We start from the raw sequence: 12,507 nt of genomic DNA, 5'->3' as shown, positions 1-12,507 counted from the left end.
TCAGCCGTTTTTTCATACTAAGCTCCGTTTTCATGATTCGTCCTTACTGCGCAGACTCGAAGCTGTTCTCCACTTCCTGCATGCAAGACGAGCGAGTGTGTGCCGAAACTTGTGACTCCGGTGTTTACATCAGAGTAACCGGGAAGGAAGAGTACAGACATCAGATTTGTTTTGAAGGACTGGAATGAAGGAACGAGTTTGAACAGTATACATGTATGTCTATTATATTACAATTTTTGTACCGTTGTACGGTAACATCCATGATATATAATGTGGTGTAATTTGTGTACTGTTTATGTTGTTGTATGTCCTAGGTAAATATGTACCAGACCAAGAATGGCTGCTGATGTGGGAGTAAAAAGTCAGCTGCTGGACAATGAGCAGAAGACAGTCAGCCTCAGTAATGACTCCTCTGCATCCACAACTGTCTCAACTGGGCTCAAAAACACACTGAAAATGCATCCTTCGAGTTGTGACATTGTGCTAGAGACCAGTGGAGATAAAAATAACCACTCTTGCAAGGACAGGGAGGATTCGTGCCACACTTCCACAATGCCCTCTGGCTGGATCAGAGAGGTGAGGCAGAGGAAAGCAGGCAAGACAGCCGGGAAACTGGATGTCTACATAACAAGGTAAATCAGTGTTTTCTTGTAATCATACCTCACATCATGACTAAGTGTATTGTAGATTTAGTTAGATCAGTGTCTAATGGGTCTTTTTGTTGTTTAAGTCCCCAAGGATTAAAGTTCCGGTCAAAAGCATCCCTGAGTGCTTTCCTCCTAAAAAATGGAGAAGGTAACATAGACATAAGCCTTTTTGAATTCTCTGCATCAAAAGGCGATGATGTCATAATTCCCTCCAAAGTGAAACACAGGAGAAGAAAGACAAAGCATGCAGATGGACAGCAGGAGAAAACACAGGATGCAACACTGGATGAACCTCCAAGTAAATCTAAAAGAGCTTCTTGTCTTGTTAGAAGCACTAAAGAAGAAAAAGTAAAGAGTACAGAAGATACTAACCATATTAAAACTGACATTGTACAAAAGGAGGTTGCCTTATGTAATGACACAACCGATGAGATTGTGAAGGGTTGCATACCAGCCGCACCTTCAACCACAGAGGATGATTTCATACTGCAGAGGAGCCCTCAGAGGGCGGGTCAGCTGAGGGAGAAGCTGCTCAGCCTGGCTCCTTCCATTAACCAACAAAACACTTTCAGCGTTCGCAAAGACGATCAGACAGACTCGCAGCCTTCTGTCCCGACTCTGAATATTGAACCTGCCACTGAGAGCGAGAACGAGGGTGATGATGAAGGAGGAGGAGAGGAGATACAGATTCACAGCAAAGGTGACAACAAGCCTAATCCTGAAGCGGAGGGTGATGCTGACTGTCACCAGGACGTGCAAGAGGAGGTGTTATTACCTGACATCGCTGGTGTGAGCTTCACACCAGTGAGAGATTCCAAGAATAGTAAGTATGATCTACACCGCCTGTCTAAGAGCTTGTAAAGTGTGCAGTTCATGTTTGCTATGAACTTCTTTTAAACGTATCTTTAATTTTATTTAGATTTCAGCATCTTAAACAGGCAGTAATATTTCTTAAGCAAATTCACATTCTAACATTTCATTTTTATCCAGTTTCCAGCTGCTTTTTTTCGCTGTTAGAAAAGAATACAATATTCAAAGAAACCACATATAGTCGTAGAATGAAGGAGCTAAAACAAGAAAAAGAATGAGGGGGATGCAGATATGTCATACGAAGAGGGGGGGGGGAGAAGAAAAGTTAAATACAACAGAATATAAGCTGGATGCATTAAGGCTTGTAGAGCCTTTGTGCATATGCAACTTAGGCCCCAAAAGCCTTAGTCCATCCATCATGTTCTCCGGGCCCAGCCTCAGCCCCCACTAAACCTAACCTTGATCCGGTAACAAGCCTCCAGGAAGCTCTCTATGGGCCTCTGCCCCATAGACCTCATTAGACGTCAAGGGTTGTGGACCCTTAGTATTAATGTGACTTTTTTTCTCATTGTTTTTAATAAGATATATTGTATGAAGATGGATCAGGTTTTAGGTACTTGATGGAGGCCACTCTTGTGATTTGTTACAAGTACAATACTTTTTTAGTCGCATCAAGTCCATTCTTCCAATAGAAATACTCTTTCCAGCCATATTTCCTATTCGCAGCTGTGTCAGGAACTGGTCTGTTGTAGTGGGTTAAAAAAATATTTTTCTTACGTGTCATAAGAAAGGTCTTCTTTTTTTTGTATACATAACTTCATACATCATTTCTTGTCTGCTTAGAGTCCAAGAGCGTGGAAGACAAACGGAAAACCAGCCCTTATTTTCGCCGGAACCCCCTCAGAGATGGTAATACTAAAATGATTAATTCAATACAAGAATACAAGGAAGCTTGTGTATATTCCTATGTGGGACATAAAGTATTCCTCAGAATTTACTGTATGAAATAAAGCCGTGTGTGGCCTAAGCAGAGATTTACATTGTCTCGACTCAGGCCTTAGCCCACCCAGGAGGAAGGTCTTCAAAAAGTGGACCCCCCCTCGCTCTCCCTATAACCTCGTACAGGAAACCCTTTTTCACGACCCCTGGAAGCTGCTGGTGGCCACCATTTTTCTGAACAAGACCAGTGGTAAGATCCAAAATACACAGGGACACATTGCATTGGAAGAGTATTGTATCTATATTTTTGTAATAATATAATCCTGTAGGAAAGATGGCTATCCCAGTGCTGTGGCAGTTCTTTGAGCGTTACCCGTCGGCACAGGTGACCCGGGAGGCCGACTGGAAGCCCATGTCTGAGCTTATTAGGCCACTAGGCCTGTATGAGCTGAGAGCCAAAATACTCGTCCGCTTCTCAGGTAAATGTGCTTGTCCACTGTATGTGAAGATTGCAGCATCCACCTCTGTTTACATGCAGTATGTTTGTCTACTGTAATTACAATCTAATAACAGGGTAATTGTGTTGTTAATATAAGTTTGTATGGTTTTAGTCAGAAAATATGAAGCAATATCAGAGGCCAAAAAACCTCAATCTGTTCTCTCCTGTTTAGATGAATATTTAACTAAACAGTGGCGTTACCCCATCGAGCTGCATGGTATTGGGAAGTATGGCAACGACTCCTACAGGATCTTCTGTGTGGAAGAATGGAGAGAGGTGGGTGTAATCTGAATTTTTTGACTTCCAGTTGATTGAATAACTTATTAAAGGTTCATTTATCACACATCTGATACTTGATTGGTATTTCTGTATCATAGGTGACGCCTAAGGACCACATGTTAAACAAATACCACGCCTGGCTGTGGGAGAACCACGAAACACTCGGAATATGAAACGCAAAGTATCAGGATCTGCAAGGATTATTTGTTCATTCAAGAAAATCTGTTTTATCACAAAATATACTGCGTTACCATAATGGAAATAGTATTATGATGAACTGGCATGTTTAGCATGAATCGCTTTAAAATTATGCAGTGCTCTTCCAAAGATATCAGTGTTAGCCTCTGTTTAAATAAAAGTTTTACCCAGTGTGTAATAAAATGTTTTAACTGGTTTGAAGGTTAAAATGATCCATGAGTGCATTATCCATGAGTCTGACTGGTTTTCTTGTGCCTTCCGGAGACATCTTCTGATTGTATCTGGCTTGTCCTTGTCACAGGCTTATAATCTTTCCTTTTGAATGCACTGATGCATGACCTTCCTCTATACGCAGCAGCTTTTCTTTTGGCAGGGGGGGGGTAACCTGATTCCCAAGGCAACTGTTGCCACCGCATAACGCTCAGTGAATGCACAGGAAGGTCCTGGTTTAATCTCTAACTAGTACCAGTGCAGTAATTTGCTATATTTACGCTTCGAGTCGTGTTATGATTTACTGCCAAAAGAACTTTAAAGAGATAATTAAATCGTGTAGGATTTGAAAGTTTGGAAAGTTTCCACAAAGACTGGATTTTTCTGGTGGGCGAACAGAGGAAGCAGCTTGAACAAATAAAATGAAACTACGTAAGTAAACAGCTTTGTTTTTATATTTGTCTATTTTTGTGTTACTGGCAAACATGTTAAACACATGCTGTGATTGTTTTAACACCACAGCAGCCCTCTCAATAGCTTCCACACCAGTGTGTTTTCCTCACAACACACCTCCTGTCCGGCAGAGTCGCTGCCTGGTGGTCCCGCCCAGGACGTTTCCCATCATCTCGGACTCTGCACGGCTGTGGACAAGCACTCAGGTGAGTAGAGATTCACTGGCACTTCGTTCAGCATTGACTGTTGTCCTGTGTCAAAGGGAGACAGTGTTTGCTTTCAGGTTAAAAAAAAAAAGTATGAAAAGGGAAATTTTACTTTTTTCTTTCTAGACTATTCCAAGACTGAACCCTTTACATCCTCCTTTGGTCCTTAAACGCACCGTCAGTCTGGAGACGCCAGCTGTTCACCACCACAACCACCAGAGGGCACTCATCCTGCAGAGGAGGGAGCATTACAGGTAGGAGTGTTAGTGTAAAATATTTTTAGTGAGAACTATAGATGCCAATACTTCTGAGTTCAAAATGACTGACTTGTAGTCTTCTGATTCTTCAGATATCATCAAGTTTGGCGAAAACCTTTCTATGGAACCAGCGTTGAAAGAGAAGAGTACAGGTAGAAAAATAACCTGTTTAACGCCATCTCCTTTACTCATGAGTCATTTTCTTTTATCTTTTAATCATCCCCGAACTGGGGATTGCATAACAAACTGCATATTTACCTCTTAATGACAATCGTTCTTGTAGGAAGGAGTTGCGAGAGCACTTAAAGAGGCAGATTGAGGATAAATATGCAGCACTGAAGCTGCAGCTGGCCAGCAAAGTGAAGGAAGCAGAGTGCATTCGAGAAGTGGATCGCCTCGCCCTGTCCAGTGAAAGAGAGCAAAGGATCCAGCACAGCAGAGCCATGACTGCGTACAGAGATGAGAACAAGAGGGTAAAGTCCCACATGCATTATGTACCAACTGATGTTTCTTTACAATGGTGTCCTGAAAAAGCTTTAACATGCTGGCCGCTCTCAGGTTACAACAATAAAGGGAGTGTTTGAGGTTTTTCTCTATTCCTGTGCTGTGTGCGTGTGTGTGTGTGTGTGTGTAGCTAATGGAGCAGAGCTGGAGGGACAGAGCACTAACGCGTTCCCAGGAGGCGCTGAAGGAGCGAGAGCTGCTCTGCCATAACCCCATTAACTGGAGTGGAACCCTGAAATAGGTTGAGCTTCAACATCTCGCAGTAGTACTTGGGCATTTATGAGTGTCGCATGAAAAAAGTATGGAACTTGTATTTAGTTCAAGTGTAAATTGCATTAGTGATGAAATAGAGGGATAGCGATCCCATTCGCAGTATACTTTTATTTGTAAAATTGGTTTCCTTTCAGTTTTTCAGTCATTGTAAAATCATTTTCCTGAAGCCTGAATGTTTCCCCTCCCCATTTTGTTTATGTAAAAAGCAGAGAAAGCTTTGATAAAATGAAATAAAAAATTGAAACAATACAAATGTAAAGTGACAGGCTGTTTGTTGTAAAGCAATATTTATATTGAATAATGAATATGTGGACACATTTCCTCACTAGGAAAACCAAAACAAAGATGGACGAGCAAGGAAATGCTTCAGTGGCCTTCAAACATGATGCTACCATCTCGGCTATAAATAGAATAAAACAGATTTTTTAAAAATACACTCAAAGGAAATAAACAGCAAAAAATGATAAACATACTCTGAATAAATATTGCTTTCAAAATAAATTTAAAGGCAAAATAAAATGGCTGTAATCATCCCGATCAGAGCTCAGCACATTCCCTCACTAACTCATGATGTGATCAATAGCAGTAATGATGGTGATCCAGCAGCTATTGAAGTGAGTCTTCCATGCCAACGTAAGACATAAATAAATACATACAGTGTAGTACCGTTCATTTCAAATCCTATTTTCATGCATTATTACTAAAAAGAATCATTCAGTAAGTACGGAGGTAAAAAGTCATTCTGTGAACATAAATAACCAGAGCTTCATAACATCCCAGAGTTTCAATGAAAAGTCCCTTATCTAACCCCATGCCCTTTGCAAGAAGCTCAGGTGTTGCAGTAACCTTACACAGCCAAAACGTACAAACCAGTCAGTCTATGGGAAAGCCTTTGCTTCATAGCTTTGATATGACAAAACAAATGGTGGACAAGATGAGTGGAGGATTTGATTGTGTGGAAGGAAACGACATCATTTCTTGAGCAACATTAACGCCCGATGAGACATCAAAATGCATAATAGATTTGAACAATCAGTAGTGGTCACCCTTTGCTCCCAACAAAGTTGAGGTAAGGTATTAAGTTCAGTTCCTTTACATCAGTGCAGTGGTGCTTTGATATTCCTCTTCACGGCTTCAAGTTCTCCCTTTTCATAAACATAAAAGAATCAAAGCCCTTTCAAGTTACTCCCCGATCCCAAGTAAATCCCTGAAAATCTAGCATTGTAGGGACAGCCCTCCAACCGGCTGGTGTTCGAAGGCGTCATTCTAGACAGTCTAGCGTCCTTTCAGAAATCCATCCAGCATCATGTCTCCCTTTTCTGTCAGCCAGTATCCGGCCATAGCGGCCACACCTCCAATAAAAATGGCCGTGAAAACCATGTCACCCTTTGCAGCGAGCGTAGCTATAGCACAGATCACGACGCCGAAGAACATCTGTTGCAGTACAAGGACCTCGTCGTCTGTCATGTCGTCAAACAGCCCCTTCTCCGGGCCGGCTGAGGAGGAAGAGGAAAAGAAACTTAGCCGACAGATCTGAGAAGCTGTCAGCAATGTATGTTTGTAAAGTCCCTACTAGGACTACTTACCAGGAGGCTTATTCTCAACACAAATGCTATCTCTTCTGATGAATCCATCAGCACAGTCACAGTGGAAGGAGCCCTCCTCATTGATGCAGGCCTCGTTGAGTCCTGGGCATGCTATTGCTCGTTCGCTACATTCATCTATATCTGTGCGAGGAAGCAGAGAGAAACGGCTAAGGAAATCAGGAAAAAGATAGAGAGAGTGGCGTAAAAATTCAGTCAATGAGTGGTGTATTCTTACCGAGACACTTTGCTCCTTTTAACTTGTAGCCACGTGAACATTTCCTGCAGCGAGCAGGACCACTACCCATGCAACCCACACATGCCTGGTCACAGCCTGGAGACAAAAAAGTTTATATAACCACCTGTTTAGAGCTGTAAAAAGAATTACTATTCTTATAACGGACTAATTGTTTTAGTCTTTAAGAAAGAATGAAGCTACAGGTAGCTACTCCAATATAAAGATGCCCTGCTTTCTTTGTCATACATGACGGTAACTTTATGTATTCCGGTTACGGACTGTTGATCAATTAAAACAAACAATCTGAATACAAAGTCCTTGAGGTTTGGAAAAGTATGACCGGCACTTTCACTTTCTTATGACACATTATGAAAACAAATCAATCAAAACATTAATTGATGAAAAAGAGCATTTAGTTGCTGCCAAATTCCCAAACAAACAACACATAAAACCATTTATATTCTGTGATGCGATAAATCAGATTGTGATTATAGTTATTCCAATTTAGCAAATTTAATTAACAGCACGCCTCACCCTCAAATAATTAAAAAGAATTATCATAGGAGCAGCAGAAAATCTACAAATCAAAACCAGCAACTACACACGAGAGCATACCTCTGCATTCATATGATCCATCGGTGTTGTGACAGTAGGTGTTAGAAGCGCAGCGAGCCAACTCTGTGCCACACTCGTCAATGTCTAAAAGACACACAGCAGGAAAGTCAAACTACACCCATCCAGAAAACTGGCACAGGCTCGATGACATGTTACCACATGACATCTAAAGCCACACTCACCCACGCACTTGTTGTCATGCAGGATCCACCCGGGTTTGCAGTCAAGGCATTTGTAGTCCTGTGGCCCGGAGCATTTCTTACAGGAGTGGTAGCAAGCTACACATGATGAAAGACAAGGAGATGGTAACTTAAGATTACCTGAGAAACGATTTAGAAGTTTTAAGCAGTTGTTTAAATTTTAGGCACCTGCACAGGCTCCTGCACTGTCGTTGGAGCTTTTCTCTCTGAAGTAGCCGTCAGCACAGCTCTGGCACAGATTCCCCGAGTACCCAGGATCGCAGACACACTCTCCATCCCCAAGGCGAGTCCCCTCCCCCTCGCAGCGGCCCAAACCTCCACACACACCACCAGGGCCGGATGGACACTCTGTAGTGGATAAATATGCTATTTATGATACAATGTAACTCTTCAAAATCACGGCTGTGAATTAGCATTTGTCATTTTTATATCTTTATGAAGTGTTAACTTTTCTACATTGATATCAGAATGCTTTCTTTTAATGCTTACACACCTTTGCAGTCAGGTCCAAAGCGTCCGGGCGGACAGCAGAGTCTCAGCTCCTCTATACACAGCCACTCAGACAAGTCTGGGGCCTCTTGCTGCCTACGGGACACACATATCATGTCAGTCATGTAATTAAAACAGCTTCCTGGTAATCTTACTGAAACAAGATTACACACAACAGCTGGGGCAAATACAGTCTCAATAAAAAATAAAAGAGAGATTAAAACTAAATTAACAACATGATGTCACATTTACCTGTGGAACCACCATGTCTCCACTTGGTCCTCGATCTGCTCCAGCAGCTGGTTACATTCAAAATCTGCTTTCTCACAAGCAGCCTCGACAATCTCCAGGAGCCGAGTCTCACTGAAACAAGAGGCAAGAGATTAGAGACGCAAGACAAAAATAAAGTAAAAGTACAGATGCTGTCCCACCCACACAGCCCACCAATGAATAGTGGTAGCCTTGCTCGGGTCCACTGAGAGGATTCACTCTCCTCATTAGGCTTCAAATTAGGGATGCACCGATCAGGAGTTTTAGGGCCGATACCAATTTTTCCTCTCTAAGATATATAGAAATGAATACATTATGACCTTAGTGTTTATCAGCCATTGCACTTGATAACTGCACTGTTCAGAACAATTAAGTGTGCTGCACATATATAGACCATTGATGCAAATACACAAATATATAGGCTGAAACCTGCAGGCTCTGCACTCATATTAAACAACAAGTAAATGGGGCTCTCTGTATCAACTGTGTCCACAAGAGAGCTCTGAAACACTTAGCCTAACAATGTTAAGGATAACAACTGCAGAGAAATAGAAATTGATAATGAAACCTTAACACGTAAAAAAGTGAGAGCAGAGAAGTTTTCTGTGTTTATCCAGTTAAAAAACAACTAGTTTTAGGAACAAATGGAGCCGTTCTCTGTAAACAGCTAAACAAAAAGCAATAATCAGTCAGGCCTGTGTCACAACATGGTCGACCCTCAAGTGCAAACAAGGAACTTTAACAACAGGCTCACGTGTGTTACATGCCTGCAGTGGGTGATCTCATCTAGTTGTACTTCCTTCAATGATTAATGGAAAAATATTGAGTCGTCCTTCGGTTGAATAAATTACAAAGCTGAGTGCGATCTAGTCCCTGTCTCGTTGGATGAGAGTGTGAATATCTTTATTTTTTAAAGTGTGTTAAACGGACTGCCGGCTTTGGAGCACACCTGTGTCTGTGATCACTGCAGGTCACAGAGCGATGACGCTGCACCACTGGAGCAGGAGGAGCACATGCTGCAGGATTTCCTTCTGGTAAAGCGAGTGCATGCATCCGTTGAGTGGATCTTACTAACTTCTGATCACTTCCCCGGGAATTATGTTGTCCGGCTTCTAAACTTTGGCTGAAGTGGCGCTGGTAATTCTAGCAGAGTGTGGGTTCAGCCTCAGAACATGAGACGTTTTCTGTCCGAGGCAGACTCAAAACCAAATGACATTCGCATCTGCATGGCCATCTCCTCCCCTGATTATGCACAGTGAGTTTTTATTTGTCTTCACTGTCACTGCAGAAAAGTTCAGAAAATTAATCTGCTCGGTGTGGTGCATGAATGTGGTCACGTGATCGGTTGGAGATTAGATTTTGATCTGCGTCCGATCGATCGGTGCATCCCTAATTCAAATAGATTAAAGTAAATATATTACTAAGTTGTCGTTTTTATAAACTCAATAAGGTGTTGGTTTAAATTTTCTCTTACCTGCGTGCATACTTCGCCAACTTTTCTTCTTCCCAGGCAGTGTTACCTCCTCCAAAATTCTTGTTGGCTGTTTTCTCTAAGCCCTGAAAGCAGTGAACATTTTCAGGAAACAGGAATACTGAAAAAACTTGACCCAATAAGGCAAACCTGAACTGATAATATATTAACTTAAGTGCAGTACCTTAATAAAACTCTCTGTGAGTTTTCGACAGGTCTGGCATGGTGCAGTCTGGACTCTCACCACAGACAGCTCTGAGAGAAGCACCAGAGCAGGCAGGAACGGCCAAGCACACCACATGATCCTTCAGAAAACACACACATGAACACATACTTCTCAGTAATCTATTCAAGAATTTTAAAACTTATACATCCAGAAAAGCTTTACTTAATATGTTTACCAAGAGACCTGGACATAACTTGCATCAACTGGATGCTATATATTACGGATGCATGATATTATCGGCACGTTATCAGCATCTGCAGATTATGGCTTGAAAATGACAAATCGATATGCCGATATTTTCTACCGATATAACAACGCTTTAATTACACCTAAATGCTCGATGACTCCCTAAAAAAGCTTGACAAAGCTTACAACATTAACTCTGCGCGAGGTTGCACACACACTGCATGCACCACCTCTTCTGTCAAGTGTGAAGAAGGGCGCAAGATGTCTGAGGTATGGCAGTTTTTTAAAGTTTTTTCAAAAGTCAAAAATGGACAGCAATGTTGATTTCATGTCATGTATTCGTTCTGTGCAATCGGTACAATTTGCCCTAGTTGTTGCTATTGTCAGGAATGTCTCAGGGAGAGCATCATCCAAGCCTGTCTAAGTTGTATGAAAATTAGTTTTATTTTAAAGAAAATGTTACATACAAATAAATATGGCAATTTGTACACTATAATAAGAGTTGATAAAAAGGGTTGATAAATATCAGCCTAGTTTATATTAGTTCTGGATGTAGAGGGGCTGGATAAAACAACTAGAACATCTGTCCAATGTAAACTAATCCAATGCAAAGTCAGGCAATATATAATGTTACTAAAAGAAGCTTGGTATTATTTAGGACATTGCTAGACAGTGATAATTTTCCTTTTTTAAGCTGCATTTTTTATTATTAAACTGGATTCTATTATAAAACAGTCCTCTTATTTACTCTATGTCTAAGCATTAATGTTGTTTTAATACAGTTCTTTTCTAATTTGGATGTTATTTAAACACTGCAAACTAACTTACACATATACAATCCTCAAGTGGCTCATTCACAGGTCTCCGCATGCGGTTATATTCATTTAGCCTTTTTTTTTTTAAGCTTAAAAACACAGGTTAGGCTGGTTGGTATGATCCTCTCTCACTGTTAGCTTAGCTAGCTCAGCATCAGCACCACAGAAATTAGCCAACGAGCAGCTGGCTAAGGTCAATAGTTAGCTGTTAGCCTAAGCTAACATTGTCTATCATGGTCTGCTATTTTCTTCGGTATCTTTAAAGTCAATTGAAATCAGTGGACGTTCTCGAGATGTTATGTAACGTTGAAGTATCCTTACTGCAGTTAGTCTGAAAGTAGCAAACCCGGACTGTATTGTTAATTCTTACCTTATTACAAAGCCACCTCCTCCGCTGCACCACTGATGATTGTCTGATTCCCTGCTAGTAAAAACAATGCAGGTAGAGTTTCACATTTTGGGCAGCGTCTTCTAAAGCTTCAAGTGTGCCATTTTAGTTGGAAAGCCACAGCAATGGCCAGTCAGCAGGATGACTAGCTAGCTAACCCTATTGGTGCTCATGCAGGCTAATGTTAGTGCTAGGCTGCGCTGGGATGAATCAATGAACAGCTTCCAGTTGGTTCTCTGCTTTCCATGCAGCAGCTGTCTGAGCCACACAGGATGTCACCGCCCCGCCCAAACCCGCTGGGATTTCTTTCTTCAGCCAATCACTCAACACCAAATTATACACAGATGGTCCGTATGTCAGTAATGTCATATGTACTTTATAGACGCATTATGTTTATCAATCCATTTAAAACAACGAAGGCTCACCTTTAAACTTTCGCACAACATTTATCTAGAAAACCATTATCTCTACAAATTGATAGCAAATCTATTTTCTGTAATGACGAAACACTATATTTACCGCACTTGTTTTACCAATGTACAGATTCAACTACATTTTGGACTAAAATTATGGAATATACTATACTATAATAACGATAATATTGAAAATAAAAATATTATTATGTATTCCATGATAAATATAACATTGAATTCATTGTTAACTTAAACTGACAATCTTGAACACTTCACTTTCGTTCTCTTTGCCGCCACCCTATGACAATAAATTGTACTGGTGGAGGCACACTTACAAA

General features: G+C 41.1%; 3 protein-coding genes across 3 annotated transcripts; 2 read left to right on the top strand and 1 right to left on the bottom strand.

The window, feature by feature from the left end:
* Positions 1-107: 107 nt before the first annotated feature.
* mbd4 (methyl-CpG binding domain protein 4) lies at positions 108-3,584 on the top strand. The gene is made up of 8 exons (XM_069660668.1): positions 108-213; positions 315-632; positions 731-1,470; positions 2,301-2,366; positions 2,512-2,646; positions 2,726-2,875; positions 3,068-3,171; positions 3,273-3,584. Exons 2-8 carry the CDS (start codon positions 337-339, stop codon positions 3,345-3,347), a joined length of 1,566 nt encoding a protein of 521 aa, XP_069516769.1. The 5' UTR covers positions 108-213; positions 315-336; the 3' UTR covers positions 3,348-3,584.
* A 267-nt stretch (positions 3,585-3,851) lies between these two features.
* LOC138589740 (uncharacterized) lies at positions 3,852-5,509 on the top strand. Its single transcript, XM_069660168.1, has 6 exons — positions 3,852-4,014; positions 4,105-4,241; positions 4,368-4,495; positions 4,591-4,650; positions 4,782-4,971; positions 5,133-5,509. The coding sequence occupies exons 1-6, from the start codon at positions 4,005-4,007 to the stop codon at positions 5,241-5,243; spliced, it is 636 nt and encodes a 211-aa protein (XP_069516269.1). The 5' UTR covers positions 3,852-4,004; the 3' UTR covers positions 5,244-5,509.
* LOC138589741 (protein disulfide isomerase CRELD1) lies at positions 5,312-11,933 on the bottom strand. Its single transcript, XM_069660169.1, has 11 exons — positions 11,739-11,933; positions 10,326-10,446; positions 10,145-10,227; positions 8,653-8,763; positions 8,405-8,496; positions 8,080-8,259; positions 7,894-7,989; positions 7,712-7,795; positions 7,097-7,192; positions 6,862-7,002; positions 5,312-6,771 (listed from the first exon to the last, which is right to left on the bottom strand). The coding sequence occupies exons 2-11, from the start codon at positions 10,440-10,442 to the stop codon at positions 6,551-6,553; spliced, it is 1,221 nt and encodes a 406-aa protein (XP_069516270.1). The 5' UTR covers positions 10,443-10,446; positions 11,739-11,933; the 3' UTR covers positions 5,312-6,550.
* Between the last annotated feature and the right edge of the window lie 574 nt (positions 11,934-12,507).

This window comes from Semicossyphus pulcher, unplaced genomic scaffold (genome assembly GCF_022749685.1).
Source record: "Semicossyphus pulcher isolate SPU_LCO1_2020_fin unplaced genomic scaffold, fSemPul1.0.p SCAF_13, whole genome shotgun sequence".
Classification (NCBI taxonomy): Eukaryota; Metazoa; Chordata; class Actinopteri; order Labriformes; family Labridae; genus Semicossyphus; species Semicossyphus pulcher.
This window is presented reverse-complemented; position numbering and strand designations above follow the sequence as displayed.

What these genes read in the sequence shown, in the direction of transcription:
- mbd4 (XM_069660668.1), top strand. Translation starts at nt 337, where the DNA reads ATGGCTGCTGATGTGGGAGTAAAAAGTCAGCTGCTGGACAATGAGCAG. An exon ending in TTTTCTGAACAAGACCAGTG is followed by an intron (nt 2,647 to 2,725) that starts GTAAGATCCAAA and finishes ATAATCCTGTAG; the next exon opens with GAAAGATGGCTATCCCAGTG. An exon ending in AATACTCGTCCGCTTCTCAG is followed by an intron (nt 2,876 to 3,067) that starts GTAAATGTGCTT and finishes TCTCCTGTTTAG; the next exon opens with ATGAATATTTAACTAAACAG.
- LOC138589740 (XM_069660168.1), top strand. An exon ending in GTTGAAAGAGAAGAGTACAG is followed by an intron (nt 4,651 to 4,781) that starts GTAGAAAAATAA and finishes TCGTTCTTGTAG; the next exon opens with GAAGGAGTTGCGAGAGCACT. An exon ending in ACAGAGATGAGAACAAGAGG is followed by an intron (nt 4,972 to 5,132) that starts GTAAAGTCCCAC and finishes GTGTGTGTGTAG; the next exon opens with CTAATGGAGCAGAGCTGGAG.
- LOC138589741 (XM_069660169.1), bottom strand. Translation starts at nt 10,442, where the DNA reads ATGTGGTGTGCTTGGCCGTTCCTGCCTGCTCTGGTGCTTCTCTCAGAG. An exon ending in GCATGACAACAAGTGCGTGG is followed by an intron (nt 7,796 to 7,893) that starts GTGAGTGTGGCT and finishes TGTGTCTTTTAG; the next exon opens with ACATTGACGAGTGTGGCACA. An exon ending in AAAAGGAGCAAAGTGTCTCG is followed by an intron (nt 7,003 to 7,096) that starts GTAAGAATACAC and finishes TTCCTCGCACAG; the next exon opens with ATATAGATGAATGTAGCGAA.